Source organism: Sphaeramia orbicularis, chromosome 21 (genome assembly GCF_902148855.1).
Source record: "Sphaeramia orbicularis chromosome 21, fSphaOr1.1, whole genome shotgun sequence".
In the NCBI taxonomy this organism is placed as follows: Eukaryota; Metazoa; Chordata; class Actinopteri; order Kurtiformes; family Apogonidae; genus Sphaeramia; species Sphaeramia orbicularis.
Window position 1 is genome coordinate 1,063,373 of NC_043977.1, and position 25,367 is coordinate 1,088,739.

At 39.0% G+C, this 25,367-nt stretch overlaps 1 protein-coding gene across 1 annotated transcript in view; it reads right to left on the reverse strand.

The window, feature by feature from the left end:
• The window catches only part of LOC115412785 (thrombospondin type-1 domain-containing protein 7B-like), a 61,072-nt gene extending 39,184 nt beyond the window's left edge, over positions 1-21,888 (reverse strand). The window contains exons 1-6 of the mRNA XM_030125447.1: positions 21,792-21,888; positions 16,293-17,091; positions 16,192-16,240; positions 15,879-16,018; positions 10,006-10,254; positions 5,988-6,157 (exon numbers count right to left, since the gene is read on the reverse strand). Of these exons, the coding sequence (XP_029981307.1) occupies positions 5,988-6,157; positions 10,006-10,254; positions 15,879-16,018; positions 16,192-16,240; positions 16,293-17,091; positions 21,792-21,888 (1,504 nt within the window). The remainder of the gene's footprint in view (positions 1-5,987; positions 6,158-10,005; positions 10,255-15,878; positions 16,019-16,191; positions 16,241-16,292; positions 17,092-21,791) is intronic.
• Positions 21,889-25,367: the final 3,479 nt, after the last annotated feature.

Here is a 25,367-nt window from a genome sequence, read left to right on the forward strand (position 1 = left end):
GGTTCCAATCTGGCCTGTGGGATGTTTTAGCAAAGTCAAAAATTCCACAGTCTTGAACTGAATGAAGCAAAATAAATACATAAATAAATAAATAATAGCTTGAATTAAGGAAAAAATGTTGAATTAAGCAAAAAAAGAAAAAAAAATCTTGAATTAAGCAAAAAAAAACCCAAAAACTTAAATTTAGCAAAAAATCTTGAATTAAGCCCCAAAAAAATCTTGAATTAAGCACAAAATCTTGAATTAACAACTTAAAATTTCCAAAAATCACATTAAATTCTGAAACTCTTTCCATTTCCAGACTCTCCTGTACCAATAAAATGTGACTAACCTGAACAAATGTGTCCAACCTGAAATGTCTGTATTAAATTCAGTCCAGTTTGAACTCTTTTCTTCCTGTTCCTCAGTGTTTAGTGTCTTTGGAGATCTGATCCAGAATGCACATGGACTAATGAGAAGTGGAGGAAGAAGACTGAGAAAATTACACTGATTTTTCTGAAGAAATGTCTGTTTTTTCAGGTTATTCACATCTTTTTGTTTGGGTAGTTTATAAAAGTAAGTATTTTCATCATTTAATGTTTTTTTCTTTGCACTAAAACACAGACCTAAATTGTCAGTTGTCATTCTATCTGGGTTCTTCTGTTCGTATTTTCCTGGTTGGGTCCACTGCAGATCAGATCAGACTGAATGTGGAACCTGACAGAACAGGAGTTTAGAACCCTGCTACAGACCCCAGGCCTGTTTGGAGTGTTTCTGTTTTCCATCCAGTTAAGGCAGATGGTCACCCACCCTGAGCCTGCTTCTGTCTGACGCTGTTTTTGTAGGTTTTTTTGCATTAAAGGCAGTTTTTTCCTTCCCACCATCACCAAATGTTTGCTCATGTGGGATCTGTTGTGTTGTTTTTCTGTGTAAGGTCTTGACCTCAGTTTGTTTAGCGCCTTTCTGTTGTGTTTCGTTGCCATATAAATAAAACCAGATTGAACTGAATCAGCTCAAACCAACAGTTTTACTCCAGCTCATTCATGTTTTAATATTCCACTGTGGACTTTTTACGCAGAAAAACATATTGGTCAATAGTAAGTTCAGATTTATACTCGTTTCATTTTATTTAATGAAAAAAATATGTCAAACAGTAATGACTGAAATGTGCTGGGAATAAATACAGCCCAGATGATGAATCACAATGATTACGCCTGACCTTCCTCAAGCAACACTATTTGTACGGAGCACTTAACCTTTGATTAATACTCCTAGAATACATTTTTCAAGATCTCACAGCCGCAGGCAAAACCCTAACATGATGAACCAGGAGAAGTGGAGCGCTGCAGGTCTATGAAAACATTTAGACTCAGCAGCTGATAAATGCTTTTATCACGTGACCTTTTTCCTTTATACGAAGAGAAAGCAATTCACAATGCACACACACACACACACACACACACACACACACATATTGATGGGGGCTGAGCAGACACGCTTATTGGATGTAATTTAGAGTTTAATGTCTTTCTCCATTATTTTCTAGTGTGACCATTACTGGCTGCTGGACTGCAGGCAGGCCTGTGGATCTGTGGTCCTGTTCACTGTCACACCACATGAGGACGGCTCTGAGGACCCACGGGGTTCCACCAAGACAGCTTTACAACCACAGCGTCTGGAACTGTTCTGTCAACATCACCTCCTCATAAATGGGAACATTTTACAGTGGCAAGAAAGAAGGATTTGAACCCTTTGTGTATGAAGTGGTTCTAGAAAAAATGATCAAATAAATGATCTGATCCACATCCCAGTCCTGAACACAAACACAATGTTCTTAACCTACGATCAAACAAACCCTTCTAACAAACTGTGTCTTTATTCAACACCAGTCGGCCTGTAACGGTACACATACTGAACTGAACCGTTTCAGTACGCACCTGTTCGGTTCTGTACACAGCTGAACCCAAACGGCACAGTAAGAGGAGAAAAAGAAAAATTGGACCAATGGCCCTGTAGCTTAGCGGCCAAATTCAAAGCTTTGGGAAATGTATGCAGATCCATTTCTTCTCCCCCAGTTCTGTGTATTTATTCTATTACAGAAATAGTCCATGTTTTGCTCATATTCAATCAGATCTGTACAAAATTCAAATTCACACTTGATATCATTGATACTGATTTATTGGATCAATCTACTTCCTATCTGTTAGAATGGGAACATTTGTCAAAGTGGCACCAAATCCAGAATCAGATCCAGATCCAAATAATTTCACTAACTTCTGTTGCCATCCTCATACAGAAGCTGTAGACCAAGTCTGAAGTCAATCACAACTGGAGTTTGGGAGAAGAAGACGATTGAAATGTTTTCCCCATTAGAGCCCATGTTAAATTTGGCGTCAGTTCCAGATCCAGAAGAAGATCCTGATCAGCATGTGGACATTATGTTTGGGTCATCTCCCCATCAGGGCTGGACTGGAGACATTTACACTGGAGATCATTTAGATTTACTGAGTTATTGCATCCATCCACTTCCTGTCTCTGATAATGGGGACAGTTTTCAAAGTGGCACCAAATCCAGAATCAGATCCAGATCCAAATATTTTCACTAACTTTTGCTGACATCATCATACAGAAGCTGTATACCAAGTTTGAAGTCAATTGGAATTGTAGTTTGGGAGAAGAAGATGATTGAAAGTTTTGTAACGGACGACAGACGCTGCCTGACGACAGTATCTACAGCCTGTGGGCCGGAAACTAACGACAGATATGACATGAACCTGCCATGATTACAGTCCTGTTTGGGATCGCTTTGGGTTCCCAGTGAAAGACAACCGCCTGTGTCCAGTAGTTCTGGAACACTTCCACAAGCTCTGTCCGTCCGTCCGTCTCACACACACAGGCTGTAGAACAGATGAACAGAGCCTGGGAGTTGGACGTTGAAGGTCTGTCAAGTTTCACTTTCATTTCACGCCAGCGTTAGTTATGGACCACACCCCCACGTATACTGATGCCCCCTCCCCCCATGTTTTTGACAAATCGCACCCAGCACACACACACACACATTACATTTTGGTGGTGACTGGGGGTGGTGGGGGGGCACAGGGGCCACGGGGTCCGCTGATCTGCCTTGGTGGAGGTCTGCGCTCTCTGAGTGCTTCTAGTTCCAGCTTCAACACTGTGGACACCGTGTCTGTTTCATTTGTTTACCCATGGCAGCTGCTCCTGCCTTTCAAAGGTAATTCAACTGGTTTAGGCCTGAAAATGTCACTGAGGACAGGACGGGTTAGGGTTAGGGTTAGGGTTAGGTTAACCCCCATGATCCCCTACCTGCTGACGTCCATAAAAGAAAATTCCAAGAATTATCAAATGCGGAACTGGGAGTAATTTTTCAAAAAAAAATTATTTTTTTTTTTGATACAGCCTGTACAGCAGTGGTTTTCAACCTTTTTTTACTCCTGACCCCATTTTAACATCCCACATTTCTGGCGACCCCAGACATTCAAAACAGAGACTTTTTTTTTTTTTGCTAAAATTAATTTGTTTTTGATCATGTAATAGTTTTCTATACTATATTTCAAATAAATGCGAATGTTAGAGGACATTTAGTCTATATAATGTCTATTATTGTGGACATTTAGTCTGTATAATGTCTATTATTGTGGACATTTAGTCTGTTTAATGTCTATTATTGTGGACATTCAGTCTGTATAATGTCTGTTATTGTGGACATTTAGTCTGTATAATGTCTATTATTGTGGACATTTAGTCTGTATAATGTCTATTATTGTGGACATTTAGTCTGTATAATGTCTATTATTGTGGACATTCAGTCTGTATAATGTCTGTTATTGTGGACATTTAGTCTGTATAATGTCTATTATTGTGGACATTTAGTCTGTATAATGTCTGTTATTGTGGACATTTAGTCTGTATAATGTCTATTATTGTGGACATTTAGTCCGTATAATGTCTGTTATTGTGGACATTTAGTCTGTATAATGTCTGTTATTGTGGACATTTAGTCTGTATAATGTCTATTATTGTGGACATTTAGTCTATATAATGTCTATTATTGTGGACATTTAGTCTGTATAATGTCTATTATTGTGGACATTTAGTCTATATAATGTCTATTATTGTGGACATTCAGTCTGTATAATGTCTGTTATTGTGGACATTTAGTCTGTATAATGTCTATTATTGTGGACATTTAGTCTATATAATGTCTATTATTGTGGACATTTAGTCTGTATAATGTCTATTATTGTGGACATTTAGTCTGTATAATGTCTATTATTGTGGACATTTAGTCTGTATAATGTCTATTATTGTGGACATTCAGTCTGTATAATGTCTGTTATTGTGGACATTTAGTCTGTATAATGTGTATTATTGTGGACATTTAGTCTATATAATGTCTATTATTGTGGACATTTAGTCTGTATAATGTCTATTATTGTGGACATTTAGTCTGTATAATGTCTGTTATTGTGGACATTTAGTCTGTATAATGTCTGTTATTGTGGACATTTAGTCTGTATAATGTGTATTATTGTGGACATTTAGTCTATATAATGTCTGTTATTGTGGACATTTAGTCTGTATAATGTCTCTTATTGTGGACATTTAGTCTGTATAATGTGTATTATTGTGGACATTTAGTCTGTATAATGTCTATTATTGTGGACATTTAGTCTGTATAATGTCTATTATTGTGGACATTTAGTCTGTATAATGTCTGTTATTGTGGACATTTAGTCTGTATAATGTCTATTATTGTGGACATTTAGTCTATATAATGTCTATTATTGTGGACATTTAGTCTGTATAATGTCTATTATTGTGGACATTTAGTCTATATAATGTCTGTTATTGTGGACATTTAGTCTGTATAATGTCTCTTATTGTGGACATTTAGTCTGTATAATGTGTATTATTGTGGACATTTAGTCTGTATAATGTCTATTATTGTGGACATTTAGTCTGTATAATGTCTATTATTGTGGACATTTAGTCTGTATAATGTCTATTATTGTGGACATTTAGTCTATATAATGTCTATTATTGTGGACATTTAGTCTGTATAATGTCTGTTATTGTGGACATTTAGTCTGTATAATGTCTATTATTGTGGACATTTAGTCTGTATAATGTCTATTATTGTGGACATTTAGTCTGTATAATGTCTATTATTGTGGACATTTAGTCTATATAATGTCTATTATTGTGGACATTTAGTCTGTATAATGTCTATTATTGTGGACATTTAGTCTGTATAATGTCTGTTATTGTGGACAGAGGCAGTAAATCCAGGTGTAGATTACTGCACAAAGGCTCAGGATCTGTCCAGTCAGTCCAGCTGGGATTTACAAGGAGGACAATGAATACTGAACAAGAACTGAAACTATGAATGATGAAAGAGCTGCAGCATCTGAAACTGACCACAGTGAACATGTGACACAAACAGAAGCACAGTGCTGCAGTTTCACCTTCAGTTTGTCTGTTATGGACTGGGATTGGCTCTGTCAACTCACCATAGATTTTTTATTAGTACCTTTTTTGTGTTTTTTTTATCAATTACTAGAAATTTCAGGCGACCCCATTTGAATTCCAGGTGACCCTATGTGGGGTCCCGACCCCAAGGTTGAAAAACACTGTTGTAGAGTGTTGACCTGTTTGGATCCAGCCAAGTGTTGCACAATGTTCGGACATTTTGCGCAGCTGTGCTCAAACTGAGGTCTTCCTGTTCATTTTTAACAGGACCTCGTGGTTTTTGTCGTCACCTGAACCCGTACAGATGCGCCACACAAACGCTCTTATCCACTCCTGAACGGCTGAATATTCACCTGTTTCTCATCTGTCAGACATGATGAACTCCATTGACTTGGCGTCACTTGTCACCTTAATAACTTACGCTCAAACTTTATTTCAACAGCCGACGACGCTGGGAGTGTGTTTTCTAACCTGTTCAGTCGCCTTGGGTCAGCTGGAATGAAGGCCGTTTTTCTTACCCTCCTTCCTGTGATGTGGTGCTGAGTCATCAGGGATCTGAACACAGTAGGTCTTCCTGGTCTGGACTCCCCCCCCACACAAAATACTGATGTTTGCCAGCCGCCGGTCCTGTTGGCTCAGTAAGGGGGAGACGCGACACTCTCCCCAGTCGGTGGTCCTCCACTGGTACCTGACGGAAAACACACACACAAACCACACACACTGAGCATGTGCAGAGGACACACAGTAGAACGGACCAGACACTTGAACCCTTTCATGCATGAATTACGAGAACCTGAGTTGAGATTTTTTTCCTGAGTGTTTTTATTCGTCTTTAGGCATTTAAAAAAAAATGCAATTTAATTTTTTTTTTTTTTTTTTTTTTTACGAACCTGTTTTTCATGGAGTTACAAACACGTCTGCTCAGGTGGACACCACACATTTAATTTTTGAAGCAAAGAAAAGAATTTAAAACCCATCATCAGAAAGTGATAAACTGTGTGAAAACCATTCATTCATTCATTCATTCATTTTTTGTTTATTTCAAGCATTTACAGAATAAATACAAATTCAAAATTCCAAAATCATTCCTCTACACTTGAAAATGAGTGGGAAGAAGAAAAACTATGAAACAAAAACATTTTTCATGCAGATAATGTGATGTTTTCTCACATTTGAACACACTCTAATACTAGTTATTACTAACTTCATGGAGATAATATGCAAAAATTTATTTTTTTTTATTAAGAAAAGTGTTAATTACAGTCTAATAAGAATTAGCAATTGATTTAAAATGTATTTCTTCTAATCACGTTTATCTAGAACAGCAAAGTTACAGTACTGGTCTGAACTGCAGTGGACAGGATGATGCATGAACGTCCGCTGTGTTGGCAGATATAATGATAATAATAATAATTGCATTTCTAAAGCACTTTTCATTCAGCAGAATCTCAAAGTGCTACAGAGAGAGTATATGGAACTAAAACAACAAAACCTATGAATACACCAGAGAACAGCTGGAGAACAGCTGTGCACTGGAGTGACCACTGTGCATGAAAGGGTTAAAGACGTCACTGATAGGTTTGGAGGAGGATTCACCTTAATCCCATTTGGGTAATTTCATGATAAAACTGCAAGCAATTCACAAAGAAAATGATCAATTAATGTATTTAAAAAGGGATAAAGTATCAGCCTACACAAAGCGCAGCCAAATGAACAGGAGTGTTTTTACAGAGTGGAACCATGGCTTTGATTTGGAAACTTCTAGACAAATGTTTGGTTTCAGATATGAGGAATGCAGCGGTGCAGAAACTCCCAATATTTGAGGAGTTTACCACAACAACAGCCTGTAGTAATCTATCAAAAGCTTAATTTCTGTAATGAGTTTTCCCTAATCATGTAAATCCCCTGCTCTGAGGCACTCCGACTAGATTGAACAAATAAAACCAAATCTACCAGCAGGGAAAAGCATTCTCAATCGACTACTTTGTCTAGTGCATGAAAACCGGCCAAAGACGCTGGGAACTCCAACACCTCTGCAACAATGGCTCCATGTCAGCCGCTGTTATCTCATTCTGTTTTTGGTTTTGTGTCCAAATATATTTTTACTGAACAAAGATTTTACATGAAGAAACAGTGAAACATTCAGGGCTCATTTTTCATAATGACCCAACTGTTCATAAAGTGTTGGTGATATTTCATGAAAAATCCATGAAAAAAACAATGGGATTGAAAATTTTCTTATGAACCTATTATTTTCCATGGAGTTGCAAAAATATCCACTCAGCCGGACCCCATGTGTTTTATATTTGAAGCAAATACAAATGTATTTAGTGATATACTGTGTGAAAACTATGAAATAAAAACATTTCTAATGCTGTTAATCTATTGTTTTCTCACATTTTAACATGCTCTAATACTAGTCATTACTCACTTCATGGAGATAATATGCAAAAAAACAAAAAAAAAACTTTTGTTAATGACAGTCTAATAATAACAAACAACTGATTTCCACTCAAACATGTCAGTGCAGATCAGGTTTATCAAGAAAAGCAAAGTTACAGTAACGGTCTGAATGTCAGTGTATGGGATGATGCATAAGTGTCCACTGTGTCAGCTGATCTGGAACTAAACCAACAAAATCCAAAATCCTCCTGAGACCCAGTAAGTAAACATTTTCACCATTTTACATTAAATAATTACCTTAATTGGAAACAGCATGATGGAACAGTTTTTTCAGATACATTTTTTATATATAATGTCCTTTTCAGTGGACATTTCTTTATTTTTGAAGTAAAGATGTGAAACTCTTGTCCACTACAGAAGACACAGATGCACTGCTGGGTCTCAGGAGGATACCAGAGAACATCTTGAATAGCCGTCCACTGCAGTGACCACTGTGCATGAAAGGGTTACGTTTGAATATAGTTTGGAGCACAAAACATAAAATACCACAACAGGCAGAACAACAATAGACTAACAGAAATCATAACTGGCTTTTTGACTCTTATTTTGTGTGTTCAGGTATGTATTATTCTATCTGATTTATAGCTGACAGCTATGATATAAAGGGGTTCCAGCTCATATTAAACAGTGTTATCTTAAATATCTTATCTGTTCTAGGTCAAGTGTGCTGGCTCCTCTTTAATCCGGGTCTTGTTTGTTCTATTTTTTTTTTAATCTGGGTCTTGTTGATCGGCTCAGAACCCCCCGGTACATGAGGTTCTTTTAGGTTCCACAAAACAATGAAGGTCATTTCATTGAAGTCATTTATTGGTAAAGTCATGAATATTTGCAGCCTCCAGCTTCCTCTCATAATTATTCAGGTGAGGAAGCTCAGAAAAAAAAAACAAAAAACTAATTAAACCAGTGGTTCCAGGCACAATAAGCCCTGCCCCTCGCACATATTGTATCTTATTTTGGCATCGATCCAGCTGATGTCATCGTGTCTGTGCATGTGCTGATCTCATATCTATTGCCTCTATATATGTGTCAAGTTTGAAGGAAACTGAAACTAAATTAATGTTTTTATAGACATCTGAAATTTGACCCATTATAAGTAAATGGAGAAAAACATTTCAATAAATTCCTTAGACTGTGTCTGTGGGGTCGACCTCACCGCTTTTAAACGATGGATGCAATGCCTGAGTTTAGTTCTAGGATGTTGGGGTGGGGGGTGTTTTATTGTGTGTGTGTGTGTGTGTGTGTGTATTTATGCACAATGTAACTGTCAAACCCCACTGTATTTCATCTCCTCTTTGCATTTTTTCTGAAAACAACAAAAATTATTTGAAAATAAAAATGTAAAAATTCCTAAAAAAACATGAACTTTGACCTACTTTTGCCAAAATGTAATGACATCTATTCTGGGTCAGTGGTCATCTGTAAACCCAATTAGGTACATGTATAAATTCAACCATAGCCTTCTTCATCTAAATTAATTCATATAAACTCAAACTGATAGTAACTGATATAAATACATTATTACAAATATTAAATTATTTAACTTGTTGTATTGTAGCTGCCTCCGCCACTACAATAAAACTAGTAAATTAGACTACTGGTATTATTATTATTATTATTATATATTTTGTCTTATTACAACTATTACTATTTCCCCCCTCTCTCTTTCTCACCCCCCTCTTCCCCGTTTCCCTGTCGTCCATAACCAGCCTATATTATTTAGTTGCTCTTTACATTTATGATCTTTTTCATTGTAATATGATGTTGTTGTTGTTTATGGTTTGTTTATTTGTTTGATTTTCCCTTCGTTTATGAGCTGTTGTTTTTCTGTCCACAAAGTCTTGTTAACTATCACTAATAAAAAAAAAATGTACGAATTCAACCAATAGATTTGCTGCTACAGTGTAAACAAACAAACAAACAAACAAACAATAGCCCTTCCCTCCTCTCTGGGGGGGGGGCTGTTAATAAATGACCATGTGGTTTCAGACTTGGACATAATTTGCATGAACATGTGCACCAGGAGGTTTTCAGTGTTTTCTGCACATGCTCAGACTGTCACGGTGAAGGAAATACCTGGGGCAGCTGGGAAGTAAATCTCCCAGAATGTTGCAGGCTTCTTTTTCCTCCCGGGGAGGGCATCGTTTCCCCCCACCGACAGGGATCTGGGTCATGATCCGTGACCGGACGCGGTAACCAGGAGACAGGTCGGTGGAGCGGCAGGTTTTAGAGCAGGGACTCCACGGCGACCAATCAGACGTCTGACAGTCTTTGGGCATCACACACGTCTGGAAGGTCAAGGGGGAGCTGTCCTTGGTACACAGACTGCAGACAAGAGGACAAAAATGAATATATACGAAACAGAGAGACAAGAGGACAAAAATGAATATATACGAAAAATACAGAGACAAGAGGACAAAAATGAATATATAAGAAACAGAGAGACAAGAGGACAAAAATGAATATATACGAAAAATACAGAGACAAGAGGAAAAAAAATGAATATATATACAAAAAATACAGAGACAAGAGGACAAAAACGAATATATACGAAAAATACAGAGACAAGAGGACAAAAATGAATATATACGAAAAATACAGAGACAAGAGGACAAAAATGAATATATACGAAAAATACAGAGACAAGAGGACAAAAATGAATATATACGAAAAATACAGAGACAAGAGGACAAAAATGAATATATAAGAAACAGAGAGACAAGAGGACAAAAATGAATATATACGAAAAATACAGAGACAAGAGGAAAAAAAATGAATATATATACAAAAAATACAGAGACAAGAGGACAAAAATGAATATATACGAAAAATACAGAGACAAGAGGACAAAAATGAATATATACGAAAAATACAGAGACAAGAGGACAAAAATGAATATATACGAAAAATACAGAGACAAGAGGACAAAAATGAATATATACGAAAAATACAGAGACAAGAGGACAAAAATGAATATATACGAAAAATACAGAGACAGAGGACAAAAATGAATATATACGAAAAAAACAGAGACAAGAGGACAAAAATGAATATATACGAAAAATACAGAGACAAGAGGACAAAAATGAATATATACGAAAAATACAGAGACAAGAGGACAAAAATGAATATATACGAAAAATACAGAGACAAGAGGACAAAAAATGAATATATATACGAAACAGAGAGACAAGAGGACAAAAATGAATATATACGAAAAATACAGAGACAAGAGGACAAAAAATGAATATATATACGAAACAGAGAGACAAGAGGACAAAAATGAATATATACGAAAAATACAGAGACAAGAGGAAAAAAAATGAATATATACGAAACAGAGAGACAAGAGGACAAAAATGAATATATACGAAAAATACAGAGACAAGAGGAAAAAAAATGAATATATATACAAAAAATACAGAGACAAGAGGACAAAAATGAATATATACGAAAAATACAGAGACAAGAGGACAAAAATGAATATATACGAAAAATACAGAGACAAGAGGACAAAAATGAATATATACGAAAAATACAGAGACAAGAGGACAAAAATGAATATATACGAAAAAATACAGAGACAAGAGGACAAAAATGAATATATACGAAAAATACAGAGACAAGAGGACAAAAATGAATATATACGAAAAATACAGAGACAAGAGGACAAAAATGAATATATACGAAAAATACAGAGACAAGAGGACAAAAATGAATATATACGAAAAATACAGAGACAAGAGGACAAAAATGAATATATACGAAAAATACAGAGACAAGAGGACAAAAAATGAATATATATACGAAACAGAGAGACAAGAGGACAAAAATGAATATATACGAAAAATACAGAGACAAGAGGACAAAAAATGAATATATATACGAAACAGAGAGACAAGAGGACAAAAATGAATATATACGAAAAATACAGAGACAAGAGGACAAAAATGAATATATACGAAACAGAGAGACAAGAGGACAAAAATGAATATATAAGAAACAGAGAGACAAGAGGACAAAAAATGAATATATATACGAAACAGAGAGACAAGAGGACAAAAATGAATATATACGAAAAATACAGAGACAAGAGGACAAAAATGAATATATACGAAAAATACAGAGACAAGAGGACAAAAAATGAATATATAAGAAACAGAGAGACAAGAGGACAAAAAATGAATATATATACGAAACAGAGAGACAAGAGGACAAAAATGAATATATACACGAAACAGAGAGACAAGAGGACAAAAATGAATATATATACGAAACAGAGAGACAAGAGGACAAAAATGAATATATACGAAAAATACAGAGACAAGAGGACAAAAATGAATATATACGAAAAATACAGAGACAAGAGGACAAAAAATGAATATATATACGAAACAGAGAGACAAGAGGACAAAAATGAATATATAAGAACAGAGAGACAAGAGGACAAAAAATGAATATATATACGAAACAGAGAGACAAGAGGACAAAAATGAATATATACGAAAAATACAGAGACAAGAGGACAAAAATGAATATATACGAAAAATACAGAGACAAGAGGACAAAAAATGAATATATACGAAACAGAGAGACAAGAGGACAAAAATGAATATATACGAAAAATACAGAGACAAGAGGACAAAAAATGAATATATACGAAACAGAGAGACAAGAGGACAAAAAATGAATATATAAGAAACAGAGAGACAAGAGGACAAAAATGAATATATACGAAAAATACAGAGACAAGAGGACAAAAAATGAATATATACGAAAAATACAGAGACAAGAGGACAAAAAATGAATATATATACGAAACAGAGAGACAAGAGGACAAAAAATGAATATATACACGAAACAGAGAGACAAGAGGACAAAAAATGAATATATACGAAACAGAGAGACAAGAGGACAAAAATGAATATATACAAAAAATACAGAGACAAGAGGACAAAAAATGAATATATACAAAAAATACAGAGACAAGAGGACAAAAAATGAATATATACGAAACAGAGAGACAAGAGGACAAAGATGAATATATACGAAAAATAAAGAGACAAGAGGACAAAAATGAATATATACGAAAAATACAGAGACAAGAGGACAAAAAATGAATATATATGAAAAATACAGAGACAAGAGGACAAAAAATGAATATATACGAAAAATACAGAGACAAGAGGACAAAAATGAATATATACGAAAAATAGAGACACCAGAGGACAAAAAATGAATATATATGAAAAATAGAGACAGAAGAAAAAAAATGAATATATACGAAAAAATATAGACACAAGAGGACAAAAAATGAATATATATGAAAAATAGAGACACCAGAGGACAAAAAATGAATATATACAAAAAATAGAGACACCAGAGGACAAAAAATGAATATATACGAAAAATACAGAGACAAGAGGACAAAAAATGAATATATACGAAAAATACAGAGACAAGAGGACAAAAAATGAATATATACGAAAAAATAGAGAGACAAGAGGATAAAAAATGAATATATACGAAAAAATATAGACACAAGAGGACAAAAAAATGAATATATATGAAAAATAGAGAGACAGAAGGAAAAAAATGAATATATATGAAAAAATATAGACACAAGAGGACAAAAAATGAATATATATGACAAATTGTGACACAAGAGGGAAAAAAAATGAATATATACGAAAAATATAGACAGAAGAGGACAAAAAATGAATATATATACGAAAAACAGACACGAGAGGACAAAAAATGAACAGATATGCAAAGAAGAGAGAGACGGAGACGAGAGAGGAGGATAAAAATGAACAGATGCAAAAAGAAGGAATGAACCAAGGACAGACAGACAGACAGGCAGACAGGCAGGCAGACAGACAGACAGGCAGACAGACAGGCAGACAGACAGGCAGACAGACAGACAGGCAGACAGACAGACAGACAGGCAGACAGACAGACAGACAGACAGGCATACAGACAGACAGGCAGACAGACAGGCAGACAGACAGACAGGCAGACAGACAGACAGACAGACAGGCAGACAGACAGGCAGACAGACAGACAGACAGGCAGACAGACAGACAGACAGGCAGACAGACAGGCAGACAGACAGACAGGCAGACAGACAGGCAGACAGACAGGCAGACAGACAGACAGGCAGACAGACAGACAGACAGACATATTCCTAACCCAAACCCACAGACAGAACTTCACACATTCCAGTCACTTTAATTAGTTCAGTCTGTTTTTAGGTCCACACACAAATCAAATACAAATCACTTCATCTGTTCCTTCCAAACTCATTTATGTTAATAATAATATTTATTTTTTTTATTCTAATTCTGTATTGACATATATTTTTAAAGAAATATCAAATTCTTATTTGTCTCTATATTTTCATTTTTCACTGGTTTGTGGTTTTTCTGTCTTTTTCTCTGCACTTGTATGTCACTGCCGTTAAATGTCATCTTATCTTATTTTATCTGATCTTATCTTATTTTATCTGATCTTATCTTATTTTATCTGATCTTATCTTATTTTATCTGATGTTATTTTTCTCCTGTTTACCAGGTTTTAAATAGAACTCTTCCCAGTGAGTTCTTTGTTTTTTTGCTGAAGGAAATGATCTGAACAGTTCTGACTCTGCCCACTTCAGGACTGCGACCTGTTCACATTTTACAAAAAAAATGAATAAAAACCATTTAAAAAAGGTGTGAACAGAGCTCTGAATCCATGGGTGTGAACAGAACCTCAGAACCTCCTGCAGATGACGGTTCTTGTCCTGAACACATGACGTCCACAGCGTCCACTTCAACAGTTCCATCTGACACTAACCATCAGCCAAAGTCTGTGCGCTCATTTAAAGACACAACAAACACATCAGTCACACAATTACCATTTGGACAATTGACTATTAAGATGACTACGATGCTTATTTTGTAATTTCAAGTCGCAATTAGACTGTAATTAGAAAAGCAGACTGATGCAACAGTCAGGTGGGAAATCCATATTCATTTTCAGAGCCTGGTAAATGTGTACCCCTGAAAGAACAGGCTGTAAGTGTTCTGTCAAACAGACAGTGAAGAAGAACCTGACAACATCCAACACAACAACAGCAGTTTAAAACCTCTGCACTACAGTGGCACAGGATGAAGAACACTCCTCACATCATTCTATTTATTCTGGATTCAAAACAACTAGGCCTGGGTATCATGGCCGATGTCCTTAATCGATTCGATTTCGATTTGTAAGGTTCTGAGTCGATTAATTGCGATTTGATTTGATTCAGTATTAATCAACTGATTCAGATTCATTTAGTGATACCAAAGTACAATTATGAGTTGTAACTTGAATATTTGACGACAGCAGCCATGCAACACAGAATCAAGATTGACATTAGAAAGGAAATAAAGCTGACATTTCATCAGAAAACAGATGAATCTGCTCTGAAACAATGAACAGACACATGTCCATGTTTAATGAGCAGACACAAACATGTCCATGTTTCTCCAGTGGATCAGATCAGACTTCTTCTTCTTCTTCTTTCTTCTGTTCTATTCCTGCTGTTTCCACTCTTAAGGCTCATTACTGTCACCCTGGGGCACTGACACCAGTTTGACCCCCTGAAACAGACTCATGTTGGACCCTTGGTACAAGAAACTCGCTGGAGGAGGAGGGTGGGCGGAGCTTCGTGATTTCTGCTTTACTATTTCTCTAACTCCGCCCTCAACCACAGGTGATCCAAGTTAATATTTCTAAAACGTGATTGTCAGGATATTGGATTAAAAATGACTGATATGTGATAAAATATTACTGTTTGTGACTGTTAATGTCACTGTTTACACTGGTCTGTTCACTGAGCAAAAATACAGTCAGCTGTGTACGGACACACACACACACACACACACACACGCACACACACACACACACACAGGTCACTGTCCTACCTCAACATGACGTTCTTGCCGTCGCTCCGTGTGCATCGGACTTGTCGGGTCTGGTATCCCACCTCCAGTTCCCATGACATGGGGTACTTGTTTTGGCCTAAAGGATGAGGATGGTGATGATGGTGGTGTTGGTGTTGGTTCTGGTGTTGGTGTTGGTTCTGGTGTTGGTGTTGGTTCTGGTGTTGGTGTTGGTTCTGGTGTTGGTGTTGGTTCTGGTGTTGGTTCTGGTGTTGGTGTTGGTTCTGGTGTTGGTTCTGGTGTTGGTGTTGGTTCTGGTGTTGGTGTTGGTTCTGGTGTTGGTTCTGGTGTTGGCGTTGGTTCTGGTGTTGGTTCTGGTGTTGGCGTTGGTTCTGGTGTTGGTTCTGGTGTTGGTGTTGGTTCTGGTGTTGGTTCTGGTGTTGGTGTTGGTTCTGGTGTTGGTGTTGGTTCTGGTGTTGGTTCTGGTGTTGGTTCTGGTGTTGGTTCTGGTTCTGGTGTTGGTGTTGTTGTTGGGAGGCGTGTGCGTGGAGCAGCACAGTGTTGTTCTCCTGTGAGCTGGAGCTGAAGTCCACGGTGGTGCGCCCACTCAGCAGGGCCTCCTTCTGGTGGGGGAGTCTGCAGGGGGTCCAGGCCCCGGCTTTAAGGCTGTACTGGAACTGCCCCTCCCCCACGGGGCAGTCCGCAGGGTGAGCGCAGGTCCTGGTTTCCGTCAGGTTGGGGCAGTCGGCCCCTCCGTACATGGGCGTGGCTAACACGTGTCGAGTCCGATGCTGCGTTCCGGCGCCGCAGGTTCTGCTGCAGCCGGACCAGGACGTAAAGTCCGAGACCACGCAGTCCTGCGGGCAGGGGATGAGGCAGGCCTGCTCCAGGGGGGGTCTCTGAGAGAAGAACTCGCAGATCCTGGAGGTGACCGCCGTCCGGTTGGAGGCGCGCACGCAGTGGACTCTCCGCCTCTGGATGCCGTGCTGCGCCGTGACGCACTCGGCCGTCCTCAGCTGGAGCTCGTTGGAAAAGAAGGGGAGCAGAAGGCAGGCCCCCCAGTCCGACAGCTCCCACTCAAACAGGTCCTGGTGCCACTCACACACCTTAAAGCAGCGACGGCGGCCTTCAGGTTTGAGCATGTGCTGGCAACGAGAGTGGTGGGTGGTCCAACCCTCTGAGTGGACGCACCATATGGTTCTGGTCTGAAAGCCACCGGAACCACATTCTGCACCGACACACTGACCCCACTGACCTGGAAGAGAGGAAGAAAGAAAGGAAAGGAAAGGAAAGGAAAGAAAAGGAAAGGAAAGGAAAGGAAAGGAAGGAAAGGAAAGGAAAGAAAGAAAAGGAAAGGAAAGGAAGAAAAGGAAAGGAAAGGAAAGAAAGGAAAGAAAGAAAAGGAAAGAAAAGGAAAGGAAAGGAAAGAAAGAAAAGGAAAGAAAGGAAAGGAAAGAAAGAAAAGGAAAGAAAGGAAAGGAAAGAAAGAAAAGGAAAGGAAAGAAAGAAAGGAAAGGAAAGGAAAGGAAAGGAAAGGAAAGGAAAGGAAAGAAAAGGAAAGAAGAAAGAAAAGAAAAGGAAAGGAAAGGAAAGAAAGAAAAGGAAAGAAAGGAAAGGAAAGAAAGAAAAGGAAAGGAAAGAAAGAAAAGGAAAGGAAAGGAAAGAAAGGAAAAGAAGGAAAGAAAGAAAGGAAGGAAGAAAGAAAAGGAAAGGAAAGAAAGAAAAGGAAAGGAAAGGAAAGGAAAAGAAGGAAAGGAAAGGAAGAAAAGAAAAGAAAAGGAAAGGAAAGAAAAGGAAAGAAAGAAAAGGAAAGAAAAGGAAAGGAAAGAAAGAAAAGGAAAGGAAAGAAAGAAAGGAAAGGAAAGGAAAGGAAGGAAAGAAGGAAAGGAAAGAAAGAAAAGAAAGGAAAGGAAAAGAAAGGAAAGAAAGAACAGGGAAAGGAAAGAAAGAACAGGGAAAGGAAGGAAGAAAAGGAAAGGAAAGAAAGAAAAGGAAAGGAAAGAAAGAAAAGGAAAGGAAAGGAAAGAAAGAAAGGAAAAGAAAGAACAGGGAAAGGAAAGGAAAGGAAGGAAAGGAAAGGAAAGGAAAGAAAAGGAAAGGAAAGAAAGAAAAGAAAGAAGAAAAGGAAGGAAAGGAAAGGAAAGAAAGGAAAGGAAAGAAAGGAAAGGGAAGGAAAGGAAAAGGAAAGGAAAGGAAAGAAAAAGAAAGAAAGGAAAAGGAAAGAAAGGAAAGGAAAGGAAAGGAAAGGAAAGAAAAGGAAAGGAAAAGAAAAGGAAAGGAAAGAAAGAAAAGGACAGGAAGAAAAGGAAAGGAAAGGGAGAAAAGAAAAGGAAAAGAAAAGGAAAGGAAAGGAAAGAAAGAACAGGGAAAGGAAGGAAAGGAAAGGAAGAAAGGAAAGGAAAGGAAAGGAAAGGAAAGGAAAGAAAGAAAAGAAAAGGAAAGGAAAGAAAGAACAGGGAAAGGAAAGTTAAGTTTTCATTAACCTGGGCTTTGCTGTAAAATGCTGGAGTGAAATGCTGGAGTAAAATACGGGTGTAAAATGCTGGTGTAAAATGCTGGAGTAAAATGCTGGTGTAAAATGCTGGAGTAAAATGCTGGTGTAAAATGCTGGAGTAAAATGCTGGTGTAAAATGCTGCTGTAAAATGCTGCTGTAAAATGCTGGTGTAAAATGCTGGAGTAAAATGCTGGTGTAAAATACTGGTGTAAAATGCTGGTGTAAAATGCTGCTGTAAAATGCTGCTGTAAAATGCTGGAGTAAAATGCTGGTGTAAAATACTGGTGTAAAATGCTGCTGTAAAATGCTGGAGTAAAATGCTGGTGTAAAATGCTGGAGTAAAATACTGGTGTAAAATGCTGCTGTAAAATGCTGGTGTAAAATGCTGGTGTAAAATGCTGGTGTAAAATACTGGTGTAAAATGCTGGAGTAAAATACTGGAGTAAAATGCTGGAGTAAAATACTGGAGTAAAATACTGGAGTAAAATGCTGGAGTAAAATGCTGGAGTAAAATGCTGGTGTAAAATGCTGGAGTAAAATGCTGCTGTAAATTGCCGTTTCCAATCAGGCCCATTTAAGGCCGTTCACTTAACCCTGCTGATTACTTTATTCATGAAGTGAGGATGAAAGGAACAAAGGAACAGTAATCAAAGCAGAGGCACACATCCGTTCAGAAAAAACCCTGGCTTCATTTGTCAGACTCAGAGGACCAGATTCACCTGAATTCTGGATTTGAAACGTATGAATATTTGAGCAGATTGAACCAAACTACAGCTGGAATAAAGAGGTGCTTTGGACGGCACGATTCAAATGAACTTTCAGAAACATTCGGTTGTAATTACAAGAACCATTATTAATTTGATGTGAATAATAGAGACACCTCTTTAATGGTGAAAAGCGTGTGCACAGATGAGAGCCAGTGGAAGAAGCTTTTTCAGCTCTTTTCAACACAGATCTTTGTTCCATTCTTTCTACACTAACCTGAGAGGAACCCAGTATGTATGACAGCGCACCGTGGTCAGACAGAACACTGAGGCTTTGAGCTTTATTAATGTGCAATTATCTTTACCGGCTGAAACGACTTAGGAGTACAATCAGGATGTGACTGTACAGAAACTTCAGCAGAAAAAGAATTACAATAGTGTCAGTGAAGGGAGCCAAGAATCCAAAGAACTCTGTTTGCACTTTAATTGTGTCAGGAACTGTGAAGAACCTGTGAGTTTAAAGGGTTCACCAGGAAACATTCACTCCATTAGATTTCATATCTAGAAGTTCTGCTGGTTAATGCCAGGGAGGTCTGTGAGCAAAGAGGGAAGAGTGAGAGCCAACGGGTCCAAGACTGAAGACCAGTTAGAGCCGCATGAGTCCCACTGATACTCCAATAAAATACAGGTGTCCAAAAAAGAAAAGCAGTAATTTAACTGTAACTTTGAAAGAATGTGAGTGGGTGTGTATTATGTAGGTAAATAAAATAAGTAAATACTAACCTTAACCCACTCAAATACAGAGATTACTGACACTAATAACAGAACATTATGTTCAGTCACATGTTAACCCTTTCATGCACAGTGGTCACTGATCTGCACTAACATGTTTTAGTGTGAATCAATTGCTAATTGTTATTAGACTGTAATATCCTCCTGAGACCCAGCAATGTATTTTGTCCTCTGTAGGGGACAAAAGTTTGACAGTTTTACTTTAAAAATGCTGTGCATTGCAAAGGATATTCCATTCAAAAAGTCAATCAATAAATAAAAATTATTTTAAAAATGTAGCATGGAAACTGTTGCATTATGCAGTTTCCAATCAAGACAAATTTTATGTAAAAAAGCTAAAACCGTCAGTTTCCTGGGTCTCAGGAGGATATTATCTCCATGAAATGGGTAATAACTAATATTAGAGTATGAGAAAATGTGAGAAAACATTAGTGATTTAGCAATTAGAGGCATTAAAATGTTTTTATTTCATAGTTTTCACACAGTTTATCACTTTCTGATGATGAGTTTTAAATACATGTTTCTTTGCTTCAAACTTAACACATGGTGTCCAGCTGAGTGCACATTTTTGTGACTCCATGAAAGACAGGTTCATAAAAAAAAAAAAAAAAAAAAAAAAATCAATTGCATTGTTTTTTTCATGCCTATAGAGGAACAAAAACATTTAAGAAAAGAATATTGACGAAGGATCTCATAATTCATGCATGAAAAGGTTAAACTGAGCACAGACTCCTGCGAAGGCAGACCCCCCCCCCACCCCCATCACCACCTAAATTAATCATTTGTTCCTTGTGCCAGTATCAACATTTCCTGAAAATTTCATCCAAACCCAGGGCACTGATCTGCCTTGGTGGAGGTCTGCGCTTTCTGTGTGATTCTAGTTCCAGCTTTAACACAATCCGTAACTTTTTCAGCTGTCTTGCACACAGAGAGACAGACAGACAGACAGACAGACAGACAGACAGACAGACAGACAGACAGACAGACAGACAGACAGACAGACAGACAGACAGACAGACAGACAGACGAACCTAATGAAAACATAACCTCTGCTGTTCCTTAGCGGAGGTCATGAAGCAAGTACAGTTTCCCAATGCACATATTCAACCTGCAGAACAGTGTTTGTGTTCTTCACACCTACAGTCAGTCTGAAACAGAACCGTCAAACTCATGTTCGTTCAGGTTCCATATCTCACAGGTGTCCAACATGCGGCCCAGGGGCCAAACCGGCCCACCAAAGGGTCCAATCCGGCCCACGGGATGACTTCGCAAAGTGCAGAAGATATTACCAGTCAAGGGCGTTGAACTCAAAATAACAGCGTAATAACCTACAAATAATGACTCCAAATGTTCTTCCTGGTTTAATGTGAAAAAAAATAATATGACGTTATGCCCATAAATAATGGCAACACCAAATTTTGTCTTTGATTTATTGCACAGAACATTAAATTCTGATCTCCTTTAAAAATAAATGTCAATAACCTGAACAAATATGAACAACCTGAAATGTCTACAGAACAATAAGTGCCATTTGAACAACATTCTGTCTGTTTTGTGTCTTGGTAGATGTGATCTGTAATGCACATGTAGAAATCATAAATTGAAGCACATATTGATAAATTTCTAATATTTATTTCTTCTTATTTTCCCCCAGACATTCAGTTTTTTTCAGGTTTTTCAGGTTTTTTGTTTGGACAGTTTGTAAAATGGACACCTTTCATAATATAATGTTATTTTTTGCATTAAAAAAATGTGGCATTGTCAGTATTTATGGCTTTTATGCTATTATTTGACTGGTCCGGCCCACTGGAGATCAAACTGGGCTGAATGCGGAACCTGAAAGAACAGGAGTTTGACAGCCCTGCCATATCTGATCTGCACTGGGCCGGACCAGGAACAGAACTGAACTAGAAAAGCACTCCGACAGCACAGACCTCCGCCAAGGCAGATCAGATTCATCCCACGGGCCGGACCGGACCGGACCAGACTGGCCTGGACCAGACTGGCCTGGACCAGACCAGACCGGACCCTTGGGGGACCGATTTGGTCCCTGGGCCGCATGTTTGCCAGCCCTGCTCTAAAAGCATCAAAGCAAACACACTTGGCCTCTGACTGTTATACAGACTATGATATATGACTATTATATATGACTATTATATATGACTATATTATATGACTACTGTGGGACTATTATGTGTGCGTGAGTTTGTGGTTGATTTCCAGAGGATGAGCTAGAAGAGGCCACTACTGAGGCGTACTTAGGAACATCAAAGCAGACGACAGGAGCTGCAGGAGCTGCTGTCATTTTCCACTTCTGAGGAAGAGTGCATCACAGATGGACTGTGGTCAGACACAACCAAATTGCTGATATATTCATGCTATCAAAACTTGCATTATAGCCTTGTAATTTGTCATAAAGTGAGCTACTTAGAAGAATCTGAGCTGACCCTCTTGAGCCTCTAGTTCTGCAAAGAGGACAACTCCAACGCTCCTCAGTCTGGGTTTTATCTCCTGCAGACGCTGATATCTGATATGAAAATACTGTTCAAATGGAGGGAACGGGATCTGAAAAGATACGTTTGGGCTATAATCTTGTTCCATTCCAGCTGAAATATGTGATCAGTCCTGAAGGGAAAGTAATGAAAGTATATGTGGAAATGAGGGGGGGGGCAGTATAAACAGGTCCAACAGAGTCCAGGGAGAGTCCATGTCTTCCACAGGTCCAGCTGTTTGGACTGTCCACCTGTGCAGATAATGGATGGATGCACAATCAACTGGATCTGAACCCTGTTTAGGGGTGAACCGATCCGATCTGGTACTTTTTAGAAGATCAGATTGGATTTAGTCACGTGATCAAGCTGATCTGACCTGGTTCTGGGGTGGGGTGGTAAACACAGGTCCTGCTCCCTCAAATTAAAGTTTCTGAAGGTGGGGAAAAGGAGAACTATCTGCACAACAGCTGGAGGTTCAGAGGAATTAGTGAAACGACTCTAGGTTTCACTTTCACTTTACAGTCTAGTACTGATGCAGTCAGACGGGTGGGGCTTTTGTGGAATTATCTGACCCGACCCGACCACAGTAAAAACCCACTGATCACACATCACTAACGTACGGCACTGAACACACCTCCATACAATACCTGGACAGACCTGTCCATAGAGCGACTCCAGCAGTGGGAAACATACGGCCCATGGGCCAAACCCACCAAAGCTTCTCATTTGTCCACAGCATGAACTTGGAAAGTACAAAAATGACACTGAAGTTATTTAGAGTCAAAGGTGTCAGAGTTCAGGTTCCACGTTCAGCCCAACTGGGATCTACAGTCAAACAATAGAACCTGTACAGGGCGGCCATGGCTCAGATGGTATAGCAGAGGTTGTCCAATAACCAAAGGGTTGCTGTCCATGTACCCCCCCCCCCCCTTGCCTCCAGTGCCACTCACACTGGTGTGTGAATGTGTGTGAATGTTCGGTGGTGGGAGGGCCATAGGCGCAGATTGGCAGCCATTGCTTCTGTCAGTCTGCCCCCCCAGGGCAGCTGTGGATACAGATGGAGTTCACCACCACCAGAGGGAGGATGTGAGAGCGAAAGAAGAATGGATCCACTGTGCACGCTCTGAGTATGTGTTCATAGAAAGCCCTATAGAAATCTAATCCATTATTATCATTAATAAGAACCTAGAATAATGACTTCAAACCAAATTTTAATTTTAATTTTATTGTAAAAAGTTGGTATTAGATCAGTATGGGCAACTTTGGGTCTTTAAGGGTTAAAGAACATGACCCTGAAGTGACCCACATGCACTAAAGAGGTCCTGAAGTGACCCACATGCACTAAAGAGGTCCTGAAGTGACCCACATGCACTAAAGAGGTCCTGAAGTGACCCACATGCACTAAAGAGGTCCTGATGGAATATGTGACCACACAGACACACATATGAAAGTGGTCTGGGTCAGATTCAGGACCACATATGGAAGTGGTCTGGGTCAGATTCAGGACCACATATGGAAGTGGTCTGGGTCAGATTCAGGACCACATATGGAAGTGGTCTGGGTCAGATGAGTGCTGTTCAGACTGTCTGGAACAGATCAGATCCAGGTCACATTTACCTGCATCTGAACGTAGACTAATTCTTCACCTTTACCAAGAATTAATGCAACTCTGGATGAAATAAATGTTGTAGAAATATTTGATGACATAAATGAATGCGTGGGTGCACCGACAAACACAGAATCAGTGGTCATACATGCACAGCCCCCCCCCCACCCACACACACACACACACACACACACATCACGCTCTGTTTTATCATCTTCTGTTGTTTCACAAACTTACTCAACAGATTCCATACGTCTGTTCCTATTGGTCCGTCCTGTACGTCTGTTCCTATTGGTCCGTCCTGTACGTCTGTTCCTATTGGTCCGTCCTGTACGTCTGTTCCTATTGGGACAAACTGGATTATCTGCTGACGTCACGTCCGGTGAGTGTATTGTTTGCTTGTTGCGTTGCCGCCAGTCGCTCTTTTCCTAGTGCTCTTCAGTCGTTTTTATTCCACGATTTAACTTAATACTTGGTTAAATTTAGTCTCTGGTTGGCTCAGTACACACCCGGAGCCAACATACATCTGATCCTAGCTAAAAAGTTTGTTCAAAGTTTGTTCATAGATTAAAAAACAACTTTTCCTTTAGCTCCGCTAGCCTTGCTTAACCGAGCTATGGCTAGCCCTCTGCCTTCACCTTCTTCCGTCTGTTCTGCTCAGTGTGCTGTATGTTAGTGAGCTCCCTGCCTCCTTTACTGAGGATAGAAGCAGCTGTAGGAAGTGTAGTTTAGTGTCAGGGTTGGAGGCCAGGGTTTCTGAGTTAGAAGCACGGCTCTGCACTTTGGAGGCTAAGGCTAAACCTAGCTATACCCAGGTAGCAGCAGGGACCGCAGGTCGTGCTTGTAGTAGCAGGAATGTTAGCGTGGTTAGCCCCCCAGCGAGTCCCGTGCAGCCGGGGAGAGACCAGGGACGGATTTGTGACCAGTACGGGGGGAAGCGCAGTGCTAAACGCAAAAACTTAGTGCACCAACAGCTTCCCGTCTGTAATAGGTTTGATCCCTCAGCGACACCCCGGCTGAACCGGATACACTCGTAATTGGCAGCTCCATAGTCAGAGACGTGAAGCTCCCAGCGGTGTCTGTCAGGTGTACCCAGGGGCCAGAGTCGGTGACATCGAAGGAAACCTTAGGCTTTTACAGCAGAGTAGGACTAGGTTTCGCGGATCGTTATTCACGCAGGTGGTAACGACGCCCGGCGGAGACAATCTGAGGTTCTTAAATTGAATGTAGCCTCGGTGTGTAAACTTGCTAGGTCGATGGCTGACACCGTAGTATTCTCTGGACCCCTGCCCCAATTTGGTCAATGATGAGATGTACTCTAGGTTCTCATCATTTAACCGCTGGTTGTCTAGATGGTGCCCAGAAAAACGACATTGTTTTTATTGACAATTGGCGTGCGTTCTGGGGGAAAGCCCGGGCTCATTCGCAGAGAGACGGCAGTA